Genomic DNA, 26,646 nt, shown 5'->3' with positions numbered 1-26,646 from the left:
AGTAAAGATTGGACATACATTCACCTATTGGCCAAAGACATGACTCAAAATGAATGCTAATGTTGCGCCAAAGCTGCTGGATGTGTAAATAGGCAAGTGCAAGCTAAGAAGTTAGCCAGCACATTCTACAGCGTAATTTAAAATAGTCTTTTTGCGTCATGTTCGAAATTTATTTGAACAAATATTCTTAGCCCTTGAACGTTCAAACTTGATTTTTTTTTAAAAAGTGACCGGTTGCTGGTTTTTGTGGCAATTCTCAATTTGATCACATGTAATTCGGCTGTAATTCAATAAATTTTCCATTTGAGACTTGGATTGTAAGAGATGCATGATTTTGGTAATTGGATGTATTTGATTTATTGCACTATAGCATACTTTTTTAATGTCTGCTGCAACTGTAATTAGAGGTCCCCATTTACTTCCTCTAAAATCGAACAGTCGGAGGCTCAACTGTTGTTTGTGCAAAATGAACAATCACATCCAACACACACACAACACGCATCCATTTTCTGATGCAGGGCCAATGGATAAATACTAACATGCACACACATATATACACAAATATATAAATGTTAATGTGCAGCAGCTTTGTGGGGAAGACAGCACTGCAGCAAGTTACCTCTTATTATTGCGTATAAACCTCTGACATTTCACAGTGGTTGGGGACTTTATCAAACACAAAGTTGTGACAGAAAACTCGTGTAACAGTGGGCTACCTGTCAGTTTAGCTTGTCGTCGTGGTGATGCGCATGAGAGAAAACCAGACTGTGGGAAAAACACAGATGAAGAGCATGAGCGTGTCTGCGTGTGCGTCAGTGAGTGTGTGCGCGAGTGATGCTCCTGAGGCAAAGGCATTGCTAATGAACTCCAAGTGGCTGTGGGAGGTAAACAAACAAACACTAGCAGCGGCTACTACATCACACCAAACTCCAGTGACTAGGACATCGGGGTGGCTGCATACAACCATTCACACAAACACATCAACCCACACACTCTTGAACATACATGATGAAGAGATAGAGAAAGAGGAGGGAGAAGAATTGAAAGATACATGAGGGGAGATTAAATTGAGAGAGCTGAAATGTAGTAGAATAGAGGAGAGAAACGAACAAAAGGAGAGAGGACAGAGGGAGTGCATGTGAACGATGCAATTAAAAAAGAGCAAGAGAGAAGTTGACAAAGCACAGTCACGGGGTAAAGTGAGTTAGAGAGGAACAGGGAAATCAGGCGGATGTGTTCGAGAAAGGTAAAGCTCCAAAGAAGTTCTGGATGAGAAGAGAAACTGAGCAAAGATGGCAAAAATACAAAGAAAAGAAAATTCTGAGGGGAAGAACAAAACACTAACAGGCTAAATAGACCCGAAAGACTCATGGTTCCATCAAAAATGTATCAGAATGGGCAATAACTTGGTATATGGTGTAATTTAATTTCAAACAGTTGCATTTGGCATCTCCTTTTCAGAGAAAGGCAACAGCTGAAGCAAAGTGATATCAACAAACTGACACTTTGCTCTAATCAAAAGAGATTCCACCTCCACATTACTGACTCCAAAATGTCAGCTGCACCAAAGACGCTTCCCTGACTGCCACTTTCTGGTAAAGAAAATCCTGCTGTGTGACAGAGGAAAAGGGAAGAGAAAACAACATAACACGAGAACAACAAGGGAAAGTTGGACATTCTGATTTTTTGGTAATACTAAGCTCATTGCAGAACCACAGGGGCCCGCAGGTCGTTCCAGTTTATAGCAACACATAAGTGTGACGTTAGAGCAGCAAGGAAACTTGGGCCCAGCACTCACGCAAGACTGAGATATTTTGAACAAACACTGACACAAGACCAAAAATTCCCCCGATTTCCAACTTAAAAGGAAGCTACGTAAGCAGCACAGGAAGAAAAGGAGGGGAGAGAGACTCCACCAACACACGAAATGATTCAGGAGGCATCAGAAGAATGATGTGTGTATTCTAGGCAGCAGCGTTTGTGTGTGTACACAAGGATACAGTAGCTATACTGCACCATGACTGCCATGTGATATGTCTTTTTTGGGACAGTTTCTAATAAATCCTCTACATATTTACCATGTGACTGATGGGACTCCAAAATACAAAACAGAACTGTCCATGCACCTGAGGGCCCTAATTTCATGCTGGCTCACACGGATCTTCTGCCAGCAAAGTATCAATTTTGAAGGACTCAGGCAGATTTTTTTCTTCCCACCTTTGCCTGCTCGATGTATTCAAAGATCGCCGTGACATTACTTGAAAAGGAATAATACGTAGAGAGCAAACTGATACTGGTGTCAATTTTGGTATGCATGGCATCTTTAACTGCAATTTGTCTGCACCGTTGGGGACTGTATGAAAATGATTGTCCAGAAAAAAGTAGGAGGGCTATGCAGTTTTTCATTGAGGTAGGATTTATTGCAAGGCTGCTGTTACAGCAGTGTGAATATAGCTTAATAAATCACTAGCAGAGAAATACCTAAAACTTTGTCATGGTACAAAGTTAAGTGTATGTGTATGTGAACAGATAAGGTGATAGGTGGTAGAATTTCATGCTAAAATCTTCCACGATAACGATGATGAATTTATTTTCGATTGTTATTTCCGAGTCCTTCTTCCCCTACCTACAAAAACACTACATGAGCACCCAGTTGTACAGCAGAGACTGTAAATTGGCAGCATTTATCGGCTATAGCAGAAGATGCCCAAGCGCCTTTTTTTGAGATTACAGAAGCCATTGGATTGCTATTGTGTTCCGAAAAGCACCAAAAACATACAGCATGGTTACACAAATTCCACGATCGTCATAGTCTATTACAATAAAACAGCTATGCGTTGCATCATTATCAAAACGACATGGAAAATAATACTGATCACTGATTATGTTGAGTTTGCAACATAAGGTTTTTCCACACAAATACACTGGTTTGATAAATGTTAACCGTTTGCCTGTGTTATCTATTTTTAATGATTTTCTAGATAGAACCAGATAGACCTGGTGGGATCCTGTACCTAAAGCAATGAGCAGCTGAACTGACAGTAATATAAAATAAGGAAAACTGTCCGTAAATAATTAAAGTTTCAAAAGTGACTTCATATCATCAACTATTTCACCTTTCGTAATTTGCTATTGGTTTAATCTAATTGTAGTTTGGAATTACTCTTAGTGTAGTGTGATATATTATTCTAATTCCTCACGTCACCAGCGAGAGTCTTATTTAACATATGTTCTATAGCGCCTTTCTAAGTATCTTCGACAAGAGGTGGGAGAGACATGAAGATCAAAAGAGCAATAGGAGTGTGTAAAAGAGTGGTCAGTGCCTTCTGCTCCTCTTGGAAAAAGAGGAGAGACCTGGCAACAGCTCAAGAGGAGCTCAAACTACCGAGGCGTTAGATGGTCACTTACAAGATGGGGTCACGTCAAAAGATGGCGGAGAGAATGCTGGAACAAGAGAAGGCCATTGCACAGGTCTTTTCAGCTGACAAAAAGACCGGGCATTTGGTTCCCATGTGGCAGGATATTGATGTCCTCCTTGAGTCATTCCACGAGGCACTGAATCCACTTCTAGACTACACTGATGCCCTCTCTGGGGAATAATATGTCAGTGTATCTTACCTCAAACCAGCCCCGCTACTTTTCAATGAGGAGGTGTTAAAGCATGGCAATGATAACAGCGACCTCACCAATATCCTTGACACTATAAAAGCCACAGCCATGACTGAGATGTTGGAAGAGGGATGGGGCGATGGAACCTGCACCTAGCCCTACACCAGCAAAGAAGCAAAAGAATAATATAACATACCAGCACCACGTCTTCCAGAACATCACAGTAGGGGTGTTGTGCACTTGCCTTGTGATTCTGCTTTGATAAAGACGTCGGTTTACACTCTGGAGAAGCTTTTGCGGCGTGTCAGATGTGCTCCCTCATTTCCGAACTGTGACTGTGCCATGGCAGTGAGTGTACTGGTGTAAGAAGGAGCTAATTGGCTGTAGTTGATGCATGTAGAGCACTTTGATAATTTATTCTTGCCAGTGCAATTTCAAAAGCAGGTGTGGCACTGCTGTGCTGGCGCTCCTGGCCACATGACATCTGATACTCAAGTATGCTAAAACATTGGATTTGTGCAGTTGCTTGCACTTTGCTGCAAAAGCACAAGGCCCTAAAAGCTCACTGATAACCTCCTTAACATGACCTTCATCTGGGGACAACAGCAACCCTGAGATGGCCTGCTGACTGTCACTGACTGTCACACAAGGACTACAATTAGGTTAGATCTCACAGGATGTCTGTGTGTGTGAGTGCATGGGTATCGTGATTTGATTTCCACAAAGCACAAGGCATGGAGGAGATAGGATGAATCAGCATAAAATTAAACCATATCAGTGAAGGGAGTGGATGAGAAAATATGCAGATTTTACTAAACTGTATGTATTTTAAAACGTATCTGTTAGATAGACTGACTTTTATCTTAATTTAGCAATAACTCAAAGATGCCTTTTTGTGGCAGCCCTTAAACTTAAAGGTGCCATGAGGAGTTTTGTTGTTAGCAAACAAAAGTTATTATATATTATACATTCAGTGATATTCACCACAACACATTGTGTGTATCCCTGAGACCCAATCATGAAAACAATGCTACATATCACTACTAGTGGTCAAAAACTCTACAGGGCACCTTTAAGAGCGATCATTTTATATTTTTGGGTGTTTATCATGCCGAACATTCTTTTTCTGCTAATCTCTTTCACTTCTAAGAGTGAAGTCTTTTGTCTCCACATGTTGTTCTGTATATCAGCGTTGTGATCTCTATGAAAATTCTTAGTCCTCCAGATCAAAAGCTGTTTAGAGGTGCAGGTCAGACTCATCCAAGGAGCTTCATCGCTTCTACTGACTGGTGGGGAGTTCCACTTTCCATTTACACCTCAAGCAGTGCAATTTTGAGGGGACTTTCAAGCCAATAACAGGAACAAACAAAATTCAAATGTAGTTTCAAACAGTCCCCGGGGCGCTCAGTTATAGTAACATTATCTATCAATTTCACAGCCTCATCCAAGCCCTCTTTACCACAAAATGTACGTCATATGAAAATGTACCACAACATTGAGACACCTCCTATGAAAGAACCACTGGGCCTTACTCACTATCCAGCAAAATATTGGTAAAATGTAGCTAATGTTGTTAGAAGGGCTGGTACCAAATCCCTATCCTCGAGTTTGCTGAGACACAGCTCCATACATCAGACTAAAGGCTTTACAAGTTCTAGCCTTTTCTGATTAATAGAAAAAAAGACTCTCCTGGGAAAAAACAACAGTGTAGACTGGAGTTTAAACACCATTTCATCACCTTATATCAGTGCCTTTATTTAACTCTACGGACCATTCCAGGACTTCAAATATTAACGTGTCTAAATGGTTCCAAATTCGATCTATTTTTATCTATCTATCTATTTTTTCCCCCCCCTGACATGTTGCAATGCAAAGTCAATGAAAGCTCTATTGGTATTCACATGTTGGAAGAATGTGACAGGATGTGTGTGACAGGATCGGTCATATTCAGGTTATGTTAGAGTAATTAAAAATGGCGGATAACAGCTGCAGTAACAGTGTCAGTCAAATGGGGGCATGTAAGGTGAGAGGAATTTAAAAAAACCCTAAAATGAGGTTGTGCTCCAATAGGATTGTCACACCTTTAAGTGTGAAGCACGTGTTTAATTCCTCCCGAGAAAAACCTCTGCTTTTTTTTTTTTTCCCCCTCTCGTGAAGCATCTCTTCGCATGCAAAACTAATTTTGGATTCTAGCAGAAGGGGGGAATAAAACAGGAATCAGAAAACTTGAACGACAAATTGTATGTTAAAGTTTCCAGTGAACATAACACCGACAGTCAGTAAAAGAGTGAGTGACAGGAAGAGAGTGACACAGAAGTAGAGGGAGGGAGGAGATATGGAGAGAATCAGCATGTCATTTTGATCACCCCGCGCTGTCGTTTCTGAGCTGAATGTTCTGCAGTGACACATGCGTGACATCAGAGCAGCCCAACATGACCGCCAGAGGAGCCCTGTGCAATGCAAAAATGAGGACACATCTTTCAGCATCAGTGCCCCACTGTCTACAGACAGGCATACACAAACACACGCCCACACAAAGACATACAGAGAGAGCAGCGCTCACATCGACTGAATGCCCCATGTACATTTTTTCAATTAGAGCAGACAGAATATTTTAATTCATTCTCTTGCATGGAAAAAAAAAAAAAAACACAGTAGGAGAATGAAAAGCTGTTTGATATCACGATCAGGATAGGTGAATCAAAAGAATGCCCCATGACGTGAAGGAAACGTGTTGTCCAGTGATATGATGTATCATAAAAGACACATATTTATTTGATTACATACACACCCCTACCCCTCCACACACACTCAACCAGCTCCCCGTCTGCACACACACGTACTGTGACCTAAGAATCTTTCAGTCAGCACCCAACTAAGCTAGCATACATGTGCTCAAATAACATCACCTTGGTTAACCTCATCACACTCTTGAAACACTGAAAAGGACCCTCGCTGAACGATGCCAAAAAAAATGTTTGTCACACAGTTGAGTGAACAACATGGAAAATGGCAGCGACCTCACACAACATAAAGATCCCATGCACTTTCCATAGTTATATGCACATGTATGTGTAGCTGTGGGTCAGTCAGTTGATGAGGAGTAAATCATTGGTGTAAATGTAAATTGTAAATGATTGTACACAGTTGTAATGAAAGCATCAGGTAGGTAATGCTGTGATTTAGCGGTAATTGCTAACGCATGTAAGCTGTGGAAATGGGACGGGTGGAGGGGGTTGTGTAGTGAAAACTACCCGCCTCAGATTCTTGTCTTTTTCCACTGGCCCCTACCAGCGCTCTGCCAGGCTGATTGGACATGAAGAGCACATACAGGACAGGTCATCGCCACAGAGAAGAGGCCTGCCTATTTGCTCCCCTCGCTTATTACCTTATGCATTAATTAGCGAGCTTTGTTTACCGGCAGGAGTCTTGAGAGAGGCATGAAGTTTGCAGCAATTTAATTATGTACAGCACACAGCAAAAGAGCATGGAAAATTGAGGTGGGCTGAAAGGATAAATGCCATCCACAGAGCTCTCTCTCTCTCTCTCTCTCTCTCTCTGTCTACTTCTGAGTGAGCGAGCGAGTATCTGCATGATTCTGTGGGGTTTATTTATGTGTTTGTGAATGCGCGTGTGTGTCGGTGCATGTCTGCGTGCGTCATCCCCCGAATTATAGGTTTGACTTTCACAGTAAATCTAATGTCCCCTCAGTGAAACTCAAAGGATCTCAGAAAATTGTTCTAAACCTATTCCGGCTGCTGTCCCCGGTTTCAATGAAGCCTTTGCGAGGATAGGGGGGGTTAAAAAGCTGATTTAAGACCACACATTTTTCTCTAGAGATATTCACTGTAAGTGAATGGCAGTGACCTGAAATACTGTAAATGAAATATACAAATGGAGCTCAGCCACTGGAAATCTAGTGCAAGGTAATACTAAGAATGATCACAGAAGTATGAACAACTTTCAAATCTGTTAAGCTTTTCTGAATCGCTCCTAATGCATTTTACATTAAAAGTGAAACGCGCTCTCTATAAGGCTACATAACCTTCATGAATTTTTAATGTGCTGATGCCACAAATACCATCAAATGAAGCAAAATAGCTTTGACTATGACATATTATTGTGCAAAATCTAATTTTCCATTCTGTTTGAGAAGGCGATCTCATGACTGTATCAGAAACACATCCTCGTCATACTTCTCAGCACTCTGTAATTCTCTGCTATGGCTACGTGCTCCTATTCATGCTGAAAATACTTGGAACAATCAAATGTGCACAGGCTCCCTTTCTTTTCTTTTTTCTACTCGAGCACAAATGCACAGACATACACAATCTCTCACACACACACACACACTCAGACATACACACACTCAGACAACACAGGCACGACATTCATGCCATGTGATCTTGCTAGGCATTATGCCAACGGCCAAACATGTCACTTACCAGAAATCTCTGAGACAGAGCGAGAGAGTGAGATAGAGTGAGTGAGAGAGAGAGATTCTGCACATTTGCCAGTTTGTGAGAGCTCCTTATCAAGTGTAAGTACAGTACATACACTGGGAACATGAAATTTAGCTGCTACAGTTATCTGCAATGTACTGTGGTGTGGGGGCTGTCGATTCTGAGAAGAAAAAAAAAAAAGAGACACGTGATCTCTGAGATCTAATGTGGAATTGTTCAGAGGAACATGTTTACTGTTCATTGTCTAAATTCTTGGAAGGCTTCCTGAAAAGCACGTAGCGAGCCAAAGCAGCCCAAATCAGTTACATTACAAGATTCCTAATGGCTTTTGCTGATCCCCTCTTTCTCTCATTTGCGACTTCATTATTTTTCCACTTTTCTGTCTTTCTGCACATACATAAATGCGCTGTACCTGTAGGTTTGTGCACAGTAAGTGACAATAAAGCTGGACAATTTGTACATTACGGTGTCAGAAACGTAGCCCGGCAGCCAAATTATTATCTCTGAGTGAACTACAAACCACCGGGGGAATAACAAGGGTAGAAAATAAACCAAAAATAAAGTGACACGTAATTCCCTGTGTTTGATTTTATCCTCAAATGTGTGTTTTCCTCGAGTGAGGCTGAACGCAGGAGGGTCTGACAAAGGCTAGTGAGGAATTCCAAGAAAAAAACTACAATATTGCATATTGGATGAGTCAGTCAGTGAATTTGAGGAACTGCCCAGCCCTCTTTTGTAGCTCTGGCAATCACCTTTTACACCATCAACATGTGGCACGCAAATAAGCAGCATTATAAAGTGTCACACCTAAAAAGGTCATACAAGGTCCTGCACATATACTGCATATCAACAAAAGACAACTTAACAACTAAACAAGTGATCTCTTTTTTTTAATATATTTTATTAGATGGTGGGAAATGTTCCCTAGCAGGTCTCTACTGTATATTAGTTAGAAGACAGACCAGTCGGTCATTTTGACTCGATATAGTTTATCTAGGTAAATTTATCTTTCAGCAGTGCTGCCAAATACACCCATTTAGCCCTCAATCTGATTTGATATAACTCCCAACTTAATTTCGGCTTTAATAAGAAAGTATCTGGCCAAAGGAAGGTTGCTGGACTCTCCAACGTTGTTTACCACTCATCTGCATTTCAGGCCTTAGAATTTAAACTAATTGTAACTCACATGGAGTTGAGTGAATACTCTCCCTCTACGAGAAAGGCAAATAATATTTCTCTCTCAAACCTTTTGGGTAGTGAACATCAAAGTCATCTCAGATTTACAGACTTGCCGGGCATTTATACTGAACTCCTCTCGTATATCACCGCATTGAGAAGAAAACCAAGCCATCTTACATTCCTTTCAGTCTGTCTGGTGCATTAAATGGCTGAAGTGTTCTGCGAAAAATTGCCGCAAGAGGAAAAACAACACGACAAAACATTTGCATCTTAGACAAACAGAAGCAATGCCATACAGATCTGGAAATAGTTCAGTGTAATTTACTTGCCACTTCAGGGAAAAACCACCTTGACACCTACACAGTCAATTATAAACTACTGTATACTGAAGAACAGAGCGACTGATTTATCCAGAAATTGCTGATAGAATCAACATTGGCCTCAAATAAAATATATAATTCACACTTCTAACAGCTGGGACATAATGTGATTTCTTGATGGATGTCTGCACTGGATCTCTCTGGCTTAACATTAAGCAGAAAGACTTTTCTTCAAAGTTAACCTTAACTGTATGAACTTCGGTTCCATTAACAGCAACCAACAAGCCTGAACACACCACATGCAGTAGTTTTTTTTTTTTTTTTTTATCCCTGAGGGTTTAACTAGAACAGACTCTCCACTACAAAAAAAAAAAAAAAATACTAATGTATGAGAATATGATGTATGACTTGTGCCCTGTATCGCATACCATCAGCAATGACTCATTACTGTCTCAGGAAAGGAAAATCATACACGCATAAACACACTTCCCACATGAGTATACACGCATATACAAAGAAAAATGCACCGAGCATGAGGACACACTCACAAAGCACATGAAGCAGCACTAAGGACAAAAGTATCCAGGCTTTAAATGTACTTTGGATCAATAAATCTGAGTAATATCAGTAGTGTGCAGTTCTTCTAAGTGTGTTATTGTGAAATACAGTAAGGATAAGACTAGCAAAACTCTAAAAGAGGTTGTAACCTTTTGTACAGAGTATCCATGTGTTGAAACAACATCAGCTTTTGTTCATTCATGGGTCTAACATGAGATGAGGCAAGACCCTCACAATCTTTGCATTTTCTCCTTCTTTCTATCAGTATCCGCATCAGTTACATTTCAAACCGTGTTGTCGTTCTTTCTCCTTGACACTCCCCACTTGCGCACAGCCCTGGGCCCCCTTGTGGAATGCTGTATAGTGTGAGGCCTATGGAGGAAGGGCATCCCGGGACACAGCGAGAGCACACACACACACACACACACACACATATGCTAACACACTCGCCGAACACTCGCAAACGCGCACACACAGACAAATACAGCTGTTGAGAGCCATCACAACCCCTTGGCAGACGTCCAAGTCAAAGACGAGTGGTGTTGGAAGGCCTCCGTTTAGAGAGAAACAGAAAAAAGTCCCACATTTTCCATGTATGTTGTGTTAAACTCTGAAGATAGAAACTTGGCAGTACAAACCCACATTACCTCAAACTGATTTCCCTGTGCTGGAGGGGGAGGAATATCATAAAGTACCTTGATAAACGCTGTCTTTGTGTTGGCTTAAGGCTGGCAGGTACAACTATGGATGCATACTGATTTCATTATTCAAAAGGGAAGTACATTACATCTTGTTATATACCCCATTATATTTTTTACATGGGAGCAACACAAACAGATGGACACTGAACCGCTCTGATTCCAAACTGTAAAATGGTGATGGACGTGTTTTTACATGAGCTTAAATCATTCATGTGTCTCTATTAAATAGGCTTTAACCTCCGACCCGTGCGACACCTGTCAGGGACCAGGATGCTACGAATACTGTAAGCTGCACACTAACCCTGGGTTGTTAACCACATGACAAAGATAGGGTGCAGACCGTGACGAGCTTGCAGGTAATTGGAATTTTTTTGTCATAGTCATCTTGAGAAAAAACACACGGCTTGACAGTGGACTAGAGAATAAGAATGAGAGCAAGTGAGAGGGAAGGAAAGTGACAGGAAATGATGAAAATTGCCACAAGCTACGTTTGCTGGCTCGCCGCACACTGCACCCATGTACACAGCGGAGGAGGGGTGAGGTATTGTATCTATAGTCAGATGACTCCTGTAAGGTTCAGGTAAGGTAAACAGGGCCATAACTGATGTCAGATCTGACACATCATATACATCAGTGGAGTATATACATGAAAGTTGTTTTTAACCATTTACATTTATCTCAATATTGCAATCAATCAGACTCCACTGAACTTATTTAACATAATGAATTCAGAGCTTCTTGATCTATTTTGAGCTTCACTGCTAAAACACTCTATAGCCTATGCCATGTCATTTAAAAAAAAAAAAAAAAAAAAAAGATTCCAAATATTATGAACAGCCTAATGTTAATCATTTAAAAGACCAAACCAGAATTTAAAGAACCAAATCTCTTGAGCAGTGCAAGGAAAATGCTTATGATTGAGGATTTGAGAGGCCAGCTCATATTATCCTCACTACTACGCTTGTGAAATAATGGACTAATGGCACCAGAAACTTCGATGGATGCGTTAAATATTCCTTGAAGCAATCATGCAACATATAGCACTACAATGGATGCTTTATGGGTGGAGGGTTTTGTGCGTGTGTGCGTGTGTATGTGTGTTTTGACTTCATCGTGACGCAAAACCGATAATATCACACCACTTTCTCCTCTAACACTGTCGAAACTAATGCCAACACTATTCCCTGTGGTCATGTGTTTAAAAGTGCATTATTAAACCACATTTTTTTTGGGATGGTAAAAAAAAAAAAAACCAAAAAAAAAAAAAACTACAAACGCTATCAGTCTGATTAAATTCTTCTGATGGCGCGTGGTGCGCTTCAGCGGGAATCACCTACGATCCAAACGCGTAAAAACCTTCGCATTTCGTGATATTACTTCATGAAAGTTTGACTTAGTTGAGCTGGTAGTTTTCCCCAAATTAACTCTCGTGCTGTAATGTCAGCGTTCCCGGGGTGTGCAGCTGCCTATTGTGCATGTAAAGGAGGAGAAGCGAGGGAATAACGCATGGTAAAAAAAAAAACCTATGCGTCATACAAATCAGACAGTGTAAACACCAAGCCAAGACAGAGAGGGGATATATTTACCCGATATGTCGCTATTCCATAAACTGCGGCTGTCAGCTGGCGCAGATGTGGCTCTTCGGATAACCTATAAAGTTTGTTAAAAAAAAAAAAAAAGAAAAAAAAGAAAAAAAAAAAAAAAAAGCAGGCCCCGGTTTCCCCCTCGTCCGCTGGCTCACTCTATCACTCCGGTCCTATCTTGGCCGCTCGTCCCCCATCTCTCTATCCCACTCTCTCTTTCTCTCTCTGCCCGCTCCTGTCCCTTTGCAGGAAGTGATCGCCGCTCACATGAACACTGTACGGACCGCAGGCAGCCTGACATCACGCAGCGCTCGGTAAAGACTTTCTTTTTAAAGACACAGACATGTTGTCGGGACCTGCCAGGTTGCTGTAGGTGCTGCCCTACTGTAGTCGGTCAGCGCTGCTACTGCTCGGTCATATCGTGCGCCTTTACGGACACATGAACTCGGTGCACTCCGCTTAAAGCTGCAGACTCCACTGTGGGCAACACTAACCCACCGGGCGAGTCAGCCTGCGGCCAACCACGCATGGTATATTTCACTGACATGCACATATGTGGGGGTGGAGAGGGGGGGTGCACATTTGGAGATCCTAGTAATACTGAGGTGCCTTGTCGCCCTCCCCCTCAACCCCTGAAGCACATCTACATGTGTGGTTACCTCACGTGTCCGTATGACAGCTCAGGCTGCATGATGCGCATGTGTGCTGTTCTGCTAAATTATAAGCGCCAACTGCTGGCGGTGTGACCTCAAGTCAACTTTTCTTTACTGCAGGCATACAATATCACAGAGGCACAGTGCACTGATTCAGTGCTGCAGGCTCCACTGTACTTCACAGTGGCACCAGTATTTAGCCCTGGCCTCTTTCATGGTCAGCCTGCACAGACGCACTATTATCCAACACTATATTTCAATACAGTTCATTAACATTGTAATGTACTTTTATCCCACTTGTGCTCAATATGTTGCTCCTGTCTCATGATTTATCACTCTTCCTACATATCCACGGCAGGGTATCACCCACAGTATATTAAAATATGTCGTACTCAGCCATACCAACCAATATATAAAAATACACAAGAGTATATTAAAAGGTTTTTCCCCCGCCTAAAAAACAATGTGTAGATTCACTCAATGATAATCCCTCTCAATCGTCACTTATGACCCATTCGAAGTGTGTGGTTTCAGCTCGATCTGCAGAGGGAGAGAGTGCCTGTGTTTTCTTGCTTCGCCGTGTTTGGGACGTTTCTGTGCAGTGAGTGTGTAACAGGCCAGAATGATAAGCACGTGTTCAAGAGGACTGTACCATGATGAGAAATCACACTGTTAGTCCTGTGATATTTCATGATGAGCTTACAGATGGCATTTAATTGCATTTACAGTGCTTTTATTGTATCTTTTGGTATTTCAAAAGCGTATGGCATCACAGTAATGTTCATATAGGGGCTATCACGTGTCTGTGGTACTCAGTGGTGAGTTTATAACGCGCTCACTGTGCTTGGGTGTGTGACATTAGTGCAATTACGTGCTATTTAATATTTACAAGGAAACGAATCGTTTTTCAGCTAAAGTAGTATAACTGTAACTGTAGGCTTATAACATGGCAGCTGCTGTCTAGTAACAACACAGTGGATCCAAGATCAGTGGGATGAAGAAGTTGGCACGGTATGACGCGCTTCATTTTCTGATTTGTTCGGAGTGATTCAACGTGCTCAACTTTAAAAATTCATGCATAGATTAGTGATGTGCCATCCTGTGTGTTATATTCTTCAGGAACGCGGCATTCAAGGGTTCAAGATCTGACCTGGAACAGGCTGATCAAACACAGATGAGGCGTCAGTGATGATAAATGGAAGGGACGGGGGGGAAAAAAGGCAAGTCATTCAGGCTTAGCAAACAACTTCAGCTTTTTAAAGAAAAAGAAGAAATGAAAATGTGTAGGCCATAAGACTTTATCGTGAAGCCTATCTACTGCAGTGTGCTGACATCACAAGACAATTCATGTTCTCTAGTTCTCCTCTGGTGTAAGTGGGCCTGGCTCAGAGTATGAGGCATATGATGTGTTGATCCTCAGAACAAAAGCTTATTGTTGCCCCCTGATTATCCATTTACAGCCTGAGGCCACACCAGTCTAAACCATGTCTCAGTCAGGCCTCCAGCCAGTGTCAAAAGTTCATATTTAAATATGGAGTCCCGGAAGTTTCCAGTGTCTTCCAGCGATGATAAACATAGAAGTCTAAGCTGACGCTTGTATATCAGAATTAAAATCCTCACAATCATAAAAGGTTAAAGAATTTCCAAACCTGGGCCTTATTTTTGAATATTTTGGAGTCGAAATGACTGGATATATCATTATTCAAAGTGTCTGACAACATTACAGAAGGGACCCTACAGAGATTGACCTGCAAGATCATTACATCGCTCACCACCACCCACCAGACTCCATTGATAAAAAGGGTAATTCTACACGGGAGTTACTCACATAGTGTTGCCTCGATCATTTAATTAGTTTGCAGTACTGTGTGACTTCTGTGTTTTCAAGGATTCTTGCACAATATCAGTTTGAAACAAAATAACACAAACACACTAACCAGTAGAGACAGAAGCAGACAGCCACTCCTATTTCCTGGGAGGTAAAATGAATGTTTTTGTCAAGGAAGTCAGGTGAGTCAGAATATGGCAGTTTCTTTTTAAACGAAAAAACATGTCTATCTCTGTAGGGACCCTTGCTGTAATGTTGTCAGATGAAAGATTACATTGCAGCCCATTTGTTTTCCATTCTTGGCTACCTGCGGAGGCAATCCATTGGGCCAGTTCAAATTTGAACCCAAAATATGTAAAAATACCAGTTTTAAACATACCAGAATTATACTCTAAGTGTAAAAAGCTTATTTAATTGCTTCAAACTGTTGTGCCCTAACTAGATCCCGTACATTCATGCCAAGTGAAAATGAGGCTATATAAGGTGATTGGGACACAGCCATTTCCATTGTTATGCTTGGCAGAAACAGTGGGGTCCAGTTGTGGCTGGTGTTTGCGTGCTGGAGGAAGCTAAACAGAGAAGTCTGTCAGAGCCGCTCTGTAACAATGTGAAGAGCGACTGATGGACCCCAAGACGTTCTCAATTTGACCTGTCACACACTCTTATGACACAGCTCGAGGCAATGCCATCATGCTTGTTACACAACACAGTACACAACACATTCACTAGGCAGTGTGTTTTAAAAGCACAAAACACCTCATCAACAAAGAAATTTATTTAATAACTACAAAAAAAAAAGTTAATGCTTGTCACTTTCCTCTTACTCTGCCTGACCCTTTTACAAAAAGCACATTACACACACTGTTGACAACTTCCACATGTTTTTTGGTCACTTTATCCACCAAAAGTTACTGTGTATAGGCTTCATCTCTGCGGTACATGTATGTTTACATGATATTGTGTTCACATACGACATTAGTGAAATCATTTCAACCATGGGAATCATGGTACATTTTTGCACTTGGAGCCCACCTCGTGTTTTGGCACAAATGACTGTCTTACATCATGCAGCCGTGATGCACAGTCACATGTTAAGTCACTTTTCCATGCGACATTGACTTAGACATTCACATTTTCCAATATTATAAACGAATGGGTTTCTAGTGAAGACGTCCTTTAAATTTTGCGAAAATGGTTTACAAATGGCATGAAAAGAAGAGATTTTGACCTTATTGGTCTCTTGAGAGTCCTACATGATGACTCAAGTCTGACTCCCGTGTTCAGACTGACTTCACGCATCATTTCTGATTCTTATTCAGCAACCAGGTGGCTCACTGAGTTATACATGACCAACAATTTTAAAAAGGGCTGTACACACGGATGTTACACAGGTTCTTATAGATCACACGTGAAACTAAACCGATAAGATTTCGAGTTGACGTCAAAAGGGTCTTTTTGACTAGAGCTTAGACAGACAGAGCAGTCCTACAGGACATGTATAGGGTGTTTGTTGTCCAATGACACCGCACAATGCTGGAGTTACAGTATGAAGCATCCACATCATACAGCGCATTTCCCACGTCGCTCCCGTTGCAGCTACATGTCCACGAACACCATGAAGCACCAGCCGAGCCCCCCCACCAGGAACATGGTGATCTGCATGCTGTAGATGATCAGGTCATTAAGCACCCCAAAGTCCAGGCGCCTGTGCCCCAACAAAAGCAGAATGACAGACAGCTTGTACTGCAGCCGCAGGAGCACACGCACGCTCACGTACTGCAGGAAGAAGAGGGCAGAGAGCGCCACCCAGAGCAGAGAGGTCAGCAGGCTGCAGCCAAAGTACAGGAGGAAACGGAGGAAGCTGTACATGCAGCGTGAGCGCAGGTACAGGTCAAAGTTATTGTACTTTGTGCGCACTAGCTTGGAGGCATGCGTCGACCCACAGGCCGAGTGCATGCAGGTGGTGTGGGGGCCATGGAAGCTGCGCACCCGCCGTGGGATGGGGATCACAGGCATGGGTGGGCTACAGGAGCCCAGCACAGTGCACAGGAGTCCCAGTCACCGGTGGAATCCTCTGTGGGTGCTGCTTCTGGGGAGGCAGTTAGCTTCATTTGGTAGTGGAGCAAAAAGTGGCCCTTAACAGGAGCCCCGGGGGGGATGAGATCCAGCTGCTGGTAGTGTCTCTCTGCTGTGGACCTCCAGTCAGCAAGGCCTTCCCCTTCAAATGCAACAAGGTTCTGCGAAGAAATGACACTGTTACTGTACGTTTTTAGATGCATTCTCACCATGCACATGCACACAAACCGAACAGGAGATCGCAGGCCTGTGCAGACATGTCCTCAAGTTGAAAACAATAGGTACAGATACATTTCAAGAGATAAGCTTACGCACATGTCTGTGCACACACATGCTTTCGTGATTAAATGCACACAGCATCTCGGCTCGAAAAGGACCTCTCATCCATGTGAAAACAAGTGATCGTGCAGAACCAATGGTGATCTTACATGCAACACTACGACGTCTTCCTCCTCAGCAAATAAGCTGGTGCTTGATTCTCTGACGACCGGAGCATTGTATCACATTATAAACGGTTGGCTGTTGCTAAAACACGCAGGAATTGTTTTCTATTCCCACCCCACCCCCCCACACACACACACATGCACTGTTTAATGCAAACAGGAGATGAGACGGCGACTGCTGGCCGGTGCTGCTGCGTCCTGTCGCAAAATATACGAGTCATCCCGCTGTGACGACAGCTGCCCATTTAAAGGGGAAGTGCTCCCCAAGAAAGGACGCAGGCTGTACATCCAGTCTGTGTGTGTGTGTGTGTGTGTGTGTGTGTGTGTGTGTGTGTGTGCGCGCGCGCTTGTAGCTCTGCATTGGGAAATAAAAGTCAGATGATCTTGAGTTCCAAACTGCATTTGGAGAAATTAGTGATCTTAGTGATGAAGCCACTGTCACTCAACCACTTTTCCCATAGACTTATTTTCTACAGCGTTAATTGAGTATAAAAACATCATGCACTGAATTTTATATATGAATTTTTTATGTATAGTCGTTTGTAGATATGCTCGTTGTAGGGAAGCGGTAGAAGTATTGTTTTTCTCAAGAAAAAGTACTCATACGGTGCCCAGTGCAGAAATACTATTACAAGTGACAGTGATGCATCAAAATCCTACGTAAGTTTTAGCTGTTGGTGTATTATTAAGCTATATGACATTATTAGATTGGGAATACTAATCAATGTGTAAGCAGCATTTTGTTAACATGTACAGTTAATCCAATAGTTAACCAGCATTGGCTCCCAACCTCAGCCCCCCCCCAAAGGGCCACTAGATAAATAGATAAAATGTGAGATGATTAGTGGAAAATAAGACAAAGCAAAGTTCTGATACACAAATCAGTTTTCATATTTTTGGTACTTTACCCGTTGCTTTTTGTTTTGGTTGTAAAACCTTGGATAATTTGACCGCTTTGGACTTAAAATAATCGTTTAAATGAGGCCGTGTGACGAACCTGGAGGGGAAACATCTCTTTGGTGGAACTGCTAACAACCCAAAGACATCTGAAACATGACAAGACACTGCACAGTGATTTTTGTAAGAGGTCCCGAGCTGAAGAGCCAGTGGTTTAATCTTTAACAGTGCATCATATCATATGTTCGTTAATGTGAAATCTTAATCTGACTAGTAACTGTAACAGTTGAAGAAATATAGATATATAAAATATTTTACTTTTTACTTAAAAAGTTCTCAAAGAAGAAGAAATTCTCCAATAAAATACAAGTAGGTCAACCTCAAAACTGTATTTAAGTGCAAATCAGAGTCTCCCGACTTCTGCTTTACCTGCAGCTGTAAACAAAAACACTGAAAAACAGCAAAAAAACTTTTCAAAGGTCACGTTTGCATTTATATTTAGGCGAGGTTGCACAGTGTGTTCACTGAAGTATGTGAGCCACATAAACAGGTTCCAGCCTCTCACTCTGTATATCAAGTAACCTTCATTGGGCAGATTTATGGGTTGGCCGAATGATTACATCTCAGCTATCTGTCAGCAAGCCAGGTGGTAGCAGGTGACCATAAATCATAATAAATACAGGCTTTTTAAAAAAAAAAAAAAAAAAAAGAGTTTATTACAGTTGTTAATAGTGTGCTGGATCACTTTACTGGGAATTTAAAGGTGTATTATTCAAAATTAGAAAAACAAACCTTATACTATTTAATCAAACATACATAAAGCTGTCACTGATGCTGAATATATTAATCTGTGTACTTTGCATTCACATTATGATTGAGCTTAGTAATGAAATACATAGCATAATAATCTGAGTGGCAGCCAAAGTCTGAAGTCAGCTCTGGCCATGCAAATTAAAGTGGCTGTATTTATTAAAATGGAGGGCATTTTCACTTTCCAATTCTCACCTAAATATCTTTTAATACCTGAAAAATTGACAGAATTTCTATTTACCAGTAGAAAAAAAATGCTATCTAACTAAATGTATATATTAATCAAATGATATGGGACACTTTTAAGAGCATTAGATTCTACTGGGAAGTGTGTGATAAGTGGGAACAAATCTAAGCAGGTGATACCTCCATGATGAAACCCTGATCACAGATAATCCCTCCATCATATCTAATCTGTTACCTTTCGTCAACATCAAAGCTATGATAAAAAGTGTGTGTTGGCCGGGGGCAACTGTATACGGCCTTCAAATCCTCTTACCACAAGCACCTATAGTCTGTGTGCTGTCAGTATTACTGCTTGATCCATTTAGCTTTTTTCTGAAGGATTCTTTGCGAAGGATATCTGATAAAGAGTTTTTAAAGCTCAGGGTCATGCCTGCGCACGTGTTGAATTCATTGGAAGCGCTGCCTTCAGCCATCTCTTTCATTTGCTCACGCAATCTTATTGCTTCACATGAACTTGATCTTTGTCTTATAAATGCTTAGAAATGACTGTGACAAACAACATTTCCTGCAACCGAGACGCTGACGTCTTAACTAAAAAGAATATCAATTGACTAACTTTACATCAGCAAGTTTATCATAGCAGGCCTGAATATTAATTATGGCTGCTTTTTGACCACATCCCAATATCATTCAGTTTAAGATGCAAGCTGAAAATTCATATATGTGCTACTCCATCAAAGCTTATTCATGGACTAGTGGTTCACTTTATAACTTCCCTGTACTGTAAATACTAAGTTATCACACCCATTTGGCATTAATTTGGTTAACGCACTTTCTGTCATCAGGAATCTTTTCTTTATCTTTACTCTGAATTGGATTTTTGGATCTTTCGACCACTTTGCTGTGTAGTTTGTTGCACTTTTGTGTCCCAGCTGAGCTGATTCCGTTTGACAGGAAAGTTTGCTGCCTATCTTCCTCTGTATCTTATTATGGCTTGTGCTATTTTCTAGTTAAAAGATGACTGGTGGTCATTTTGGGGGGGAAAAAAAAATACCTCAAAGGTTATCCTTGCTTCTCAGGTAGAGAGAACTAGATTCTTCTCTCTCTAGATTAAGGATGAGCCATCAGAATGAAGTGATATGCAAACATTAGCATTAAAACAATCATTTTCTCAGTTCAGGACAGATTCTACAAGACAGAAACTTGCAAAAAAAAAAAAAAAGTGAGGAGAAACATTAAAGGATATGTTGCAGGTAATTTGGTTAAACGTGATTGTCCAAGCGTGCAAGTTCAAGCATAAACTCTATAAAATCCGAGGACGCTTCTTCAACCTACTGTTGTCCAACGCAGATCAGCTGTTTCTTTTTAATGAGTTTTAATCACAGAAGTTGACCTATTTTAAAAGCCCGCTGATCAAAGAGAACAAAGCAATGTTTGAATTTAGCTGTGAGGCCAAGTTCCAAATTGGTCTTTCACAATGGGGTATCCAATTTAGTATAATCTCAAAAGGAACGCAGGCCTACAGTAGAAGTCCTTCCTGCATTCTGATTTTACACCACTGGAGGGAGCTGTTTGTTCAGCTTTCACCGTGCCTGTGAAGAACAACACATTCAAGGGCATTTCACCAAGCTGACCCTCCTCCTTCCTATATAGGCGTATTTGAACAAAGTCCAGCCCCTACATTTATTTCCGTCTTTGATAAATGGACACGTATGGCACCATTATAGCTGCAAATGCCGCTAAATAGTGCCAAGTTTAGATGTTGCCTTTCCCTTACATCTGGTTAATAACTGCACCCACGCTGAGGAAGCTCCTCTGTCTCTGTAACGATGTCAATAAAGTGGGTGCTAGTGATTTAGGCATCCAAGTGCCCTTGTAAAGGATGTATACTGGTTCTAATCATGCATTATGGCAATATTATTGACTCATATTTTCTCTTCCAAAGCACGAGGACCTTTGGGGTATTGCCTCATGGTCAGGAAAGGCAGATTTTGCGCAGGTTTAAGTTTCTTTCAGAGTTTAAAAGTAACTGAAGGATGATGCTTTTAAAATGTCATGGCCAAGGGTACTTCTTCATTCACTGACAAACTGCAGAAGGCCAAATCTACTCTGCCACCATGACCCACAGAGTGTCCAGAGTAAGCAAGATTAAAGGGGAAACATGTCAAAATCCTCTTTGACTCCTTCAAATACACTTGGGCTCAATCAATTAATTCATTAACTAAGTAGAGGTCACAGCCAATAGTTGAGCTAAGACAAATTAAATCAATTAGTCGGGCTATTAGATGGGGGAGACTTTAATTAGGGAAAGTTTAATCAAAGCCATGTTTGAGCTTGTGCGCTTGTTATGAAGCAGCTCAATGGATCTCCTACAGCAAGATCCATTAGGTCTGTAAGACAAAACTTTGGCCACATGTGAAAATGTATGCATACCCCAGGTTTTACGTGCCTAGTTGTTAGTTCCATTTTAGTAATAAGGTTTTATTCCCACTTTTATTTGTTTCTAAGGAATGTAGTGCGTGTGGATGTCCCTCTGTCCCCTCAGTGTGAGCATGTTTTTCTGTTGAGGAATCAAAGTATTTATGAGAAACTTAAAAAAAAAAAAAAAAAAGTAAAATAAATAAAACTAAAAGATGAGAAAAGGGCCAAACACCGATCCACTTCCAGTGCAGTTTGGTGTGCAGAGGATGCCAAGCCTTCGGGAAATTAAGTACCCAATTAAATTAATTAAAATAAAACATGATGCAGGCAGTCGGGTCAGACGCTTGCTTCCAAGTTTCTTTGCAATATAAAGTTGAATTATTAAGGAAAAAGCCCCAAGCCCGTTCCAACACTTTCAATCTCCTTCAGTGTTTTTTCTTAAGGTTTCATCATCTCTTTCTGCATGTGTCTGTTGACTGCACGCATTTGTGTGTTTCATAATCCTGTCAAGCCATCTGTTGTCATTAAAACCTGCTTCTGATGCACCATAGATCATGAGTATTCCGGCCAGATGTTTGAAGTAACATCTAGCCAGAATCTAAAAGTTTGCTGGTACTTTTGTGCAAACTTGACAATTTTGAGCAGCTTTTACACGTGTCAGTAGCATTTTCTGCATTACTTTAAGAGGAGTTACACTTTAGGGAAATGCTTATGTTTGCAATATCAGTGTGTATCAATAATGCACATTTTGCCTGCACATTGCAAATTATAGAATAAAACAAAAAGCAGGCATCATTGATGCAGATCTTTCCTTTTTGGTCCGTCTCATCTGTCTTTCTTGCCCATCCATCCAGGCCCGTCCTTAGCCACATGTGGCTGGATTGGGCCTGGCTAGTGTTAATCCTTGGCATAAGGGGGCTAGGCTGGATTATCGACTGATGTGGAAGCATCTGTATGGGCGGATGAGAAGGTTGTGAACCTAGAAATGGAGGAGGGGGTGTTTGGGCTGGACTGTGACCTACGGGAGATGCCAGGAGTTGTGAGGCTGTTGTCAAGGGTACAGTGTGGCTGGAGACGAGAGAGGCCACGGGAGCCAAAGGTGGCATTTCTTTGGTGTCTTAGCTTTTAATGGCAAAGAAAAACATGATTGACTTAAGACATTGTGAGTGTGTCCTCACTTAACTGGCCATTTTAGAAGAATGCAGTCATCATCCTAACAACTAAATTACGTTAAAAAAAAAAAAAAAAAAACACGATCAAACAGTTAAAACAATCTTTCAACATGTTCAACACATTTAAAGTGTTTTCTTCACTTCACTGCCAATTTGACCACACGCTCCACTGCTCTTGCTCAGCATAAGCCACAATAAGGCCAAGGCCTGGGTTTTGTGTTTTGCATATTTTGCATGCATCTATCTGCATAGAGCCATTAATGTGGAGGGATGATTTAGAGGGCAAGGGAGACTGGGGGATTAGGCCTGATTCAGTCCTCACTGGGGGGAGTTTGAGGAAGGAGGAGGTTTACATCAACAAGCCCTGATTTACGTCGGTGAACAGATGGCGGAGAAATTGCTCTGTTTGGAAAAGATGTGCAATTCATTTCACAGAGAGAGAGAGAGAATTGATTGTCGCAGAGAAAGAGAAAGATAAGGTGACTCTAGAACTTGCAGGGTGAACTTTACTCTCATTGTAAGGCAAAAAAAAACAAAACAGAGGAAACACACAGCAAGTTGTTTTGATCAAATCAGCTCAATCATTACTTCTATGTTGTGTTCTACTATTCTTGGTTGACGCCTGCGCAATTCTTTAGAAATGAGCTGTGACAGTATAAAAAGTTTGGCCTGTCCACCCCACGGTGTCTGGAACGACACCCCCGATATAAACCCTCTTGTCAATTAAGGATCCATACACTACCATTACATCAAATAAGTGGAAACATGATACAGTTGCCACATACCGGATCCGATCGATACAGCCCGTACTGCCACTTCCCATCCACACTCACACACACACACACACCTACTCACACAGCATTTTACTATTTAATTGATTTATGGAGATTCAGGCTGCAGAAACCTATTGATCCATGTGAGGCAGTTTTGATGGAATATGGTGATTCTGCATTTTTATGATTAATATGAACAAGTGGTCTCAAATGCAATATTTTGTATTTTTTTACACAAGACTGAGAACTATGACATCAGAAAGTTAGTTACGATTCCAAAACAGGCCGGAAAATCCTATTGTGTTCATGTATTATACAGTGAACTGAACTTATCAAAGGGGCGTTGATTTTAACAAGCATGCAGAGAGAGAGAGAGGTCAATGCTAACGAGAGTCCCTCAGTGAAGGGGTGCCAATACAGGCAGTTAAAATTGAGATGGGTTAGAGACCGAGGGTGTGAGATAGGACTGGGTGTCAGTCTGTGTTTGTGTGTGTGTGTGTGTGTGTGGACACACAAATAAGGAGTGCAAGTGAAAGGATGCTAGTGAGGTAAAGCTCGAGCCACTAGCCACCATTAGCCTGATTGGCCTGAGAGGTCAGCAGGGGTCAATTGATGGGTCAATCACATTGTCGATTTGATGACCCAACCACATTGGTTTGGCAAATAGAAGGCTGGACGCTGGACGCACCGGCTCTCCTTCCCTTCGACTGAGTTATTGTGCATGCCGGTGTACGTTACATTAACACAGAAAAATCTATCCGATCACTTATGCTGATTTACGCTTGGACTGCACGGCCCCGTCAACCCTCTTGACCAGCTCAAGAGAACATTTTTAATGCAAGAAGATTTATGCTGCAAATTACTTCACAGTGGTAAAATGTGAGTGCATGAGGTCTGACATCTGAAGTGCACTTGTGTTGGGTTTTTTCTTTCCAAACCAAAATCAGTAACTGAATCATTAAAACAATTTCAATTCACTTTTTTTTTTTTTAACAACACATATGACTATTGTCACCCAACATATCTACACTATTATATCAATTACAGCCATCAATTTTAAAATAGCCAGACCTACATGTGATTTGAACCAAATCGTGGCCTAGATAGAAAACACAAGATAAACGCATCAGTTTTCGAAGCCTGTCTCCTAATCTGTAGCAAAGCGCCAGGAGATCTGCGTATCTTTATCGGTGCCCCATTAATGATACAGCAAGTACAAAAGTACCCCAGCTCGGATACCACTCTTCCTTTAACCTGCCAAATCCAGATCCGGCCAAGCCACTAGAAAGAAATACCTCCACACCCCGCGCCCAGCGACATGATGTCAGGGGTCAAAAGGTTACGGGTCAGGAAAGCAGGTGACCTAACCTCATTGCGTCATTGCTACTAACAGAGTAATGAAAGCATAAACGGGGGGGGGGGGGGGAATAGTGCAAAAGCTTACTTATATTCTAAAGTTCTTCCTTTTTTTGTTAATCTGTCCTTTTTCTTGTTATGTGACTGTATTGAGCCAACATCAAACAAGAATTTCCAGGCTCTGTAAAAAAAAAAAAAAAATCAAATTTAAAATCACACTGACATTTGTATTTACATAAATTACTAGAAATCCAGACATGGAACCCCACTCACCAAAATGTCATGTGTTTAGTCCATTCAGAAGTCCATATATCGAAATAAGGAAGGTGCATTTTTAATAATTCATTCCCAGAAATGCAACACCTTCTCAGGTTAAACGTCACAAACCTGACAAAAGAAATGACACCGAACAGTGTTTTAAACAGCAAGACTGAGTCATATAAATAAATGAATAAATAAAGAAATAAATGAATGAATGAATGAATAAATAAATAAATAAAATGACAGAGGCAGTCAGGAGAGACATCAATGTCCATGGAAGTAGAAGAAACTGACTTATAATGATAAAGCACTGATAAATCGTCATAATAAATAAATAAATTGTTTTTTGTTGTTTTTACTTTCATCTGCATTAGCTGTTTTCTGCCACTTGGGAGCAGAGCAGCCAGCTGTAAACAGAAGTGCGACATATTATTTTCATTTTACAATGTAAATATGGCGAACAGGCTTGCAAACAGTTGGCTGTTTACGCGTCCAGGAGATACGGGGAAACATTAGCATTCATTTGGAGCTGTACTCATGACAACCTGATTAATGCGAGTCCAATATTCACTGCTGCTGTTTCTAGCTCCAACCCCTGAGGGAAATATCAGGCGCTTCGGCTGCTAAATACTCCACTCTGTTCACCAGTTAGTCGCTAACTTTGTCTCTCTGCTGCTCAGTGCTCAGGGTTTGAAATCAAGTGCTGGAGCAGCTGCTCATTCAACCTCGAACGTGGACAGTAAACCCCAGGAATGTTCGATGAGATGTTACAGGAGCTAACAGCGGGTAGCCCAGGCTGTCTGTACCTTCTCTCTTTCTTGCAAAACCCATGTTTGCTTTTTTTTCATTTAATCTCTCTGACACTTCACATTTATTACTGCTCCCTTGTCACTCATTTTAGTGGCTCCTTCTCTCCATCACCCCTCCACCTGACCAGAGTTTACTCTCTGCGCCGCTGTCCACACCTTCCTCCTACATTTCCCTCTCACCATTGTTGGCTCTGGACATCAGCAGAGGGCTTCAAGCATCTGATCGAATGCTCTTGTACCTCATATATCTTTGCTAGCTGATGCGAGATTACCAGTGTCAGTTGGCGTTCATGGGTTTCCTGAAACTCTCTCAACAACCTGCCTTTTATTGGAACAAAAGACACAGTATTCGCTAGTATCGCTCCTTTGCATATTTCTCAGTTTCACAATCAAATACTGTGTATGAGGGGGGAATAGCAGTATTACGGCTGCAGAACAAACAAACAAGGAAGTTACATCTTCTAAACCCTCAAACGCACATGAAATGTATGAATGAGTGAAACAAATGACTCAAAAATCAGGTTAAGGATATCAGTCCTCCTGGCTAC

General features: G+C 41.4%; 2 protein-coding genes across 2 annotated transcripts in view; both read right to left on the bottom strand.

The window, feature by feature from the left end:
* LOC139218651 (nucleus accumbens-associated protein 2) overlaps positions 1–12,508 on the bottom strand; it is a 28,721-nt gene extending 16,213 nt beyond the window's left edge. Inside the window, exon 1 of the mRNA XM_070850299.1 lies at positions 12,417–12,508. The gene's annotated coding sequence lies outside the window, so the exon portion shown is untranslated. The remainder of the gene's footprint in view (positions 1–12,416) is intronic.
* A 3,146-nt stretch (positions 12,509–15,654) lies between these two features.
* On the bottom strand, positions 15,655–17,539 carry LOC139219017 (transmembrane protein 250). The gene is made up of 2 exons (XM_070850789.1): positions 17,399–17,539; positions 15,655–17,131 (listed from the first exon to the last, which is right to left on the bottom strand). The coding sequence occupies exon 2, from the start codon at positions 16,908–16,910 to the stop codon at positions 16,491–16,493; it is 420 nt and encodes a 139-aa protein (XP_070706890.1). The 5' UTR covers positions 16,911–17,131; positions 17,399–17,539; the 3' UTR covers positions 15,655–16,490.
* Positions 17,540–26,646: the final 9,107 nt, after the last annotated feature.

Source organism: Pempheris klunzingeri, chromosome 19, assembly GCF_042242105.1.
Source record: "Pempheris klunzingeri isolate RE-2024b chromosome 19, fPemKlu1.hap1, whole genome shotgun sequence".
Lineage (NCBI taxonomy): Eukaryota > Metazoa > Chordata > Actinopteri > Acropomatiformes > Pempheridae > Pempheris > Pempheris klunzingeri.
Note: the sequence above shows the minus strand (reverse complement) of the source record. Positions and strands in the feature narration are given on the sequence as shown.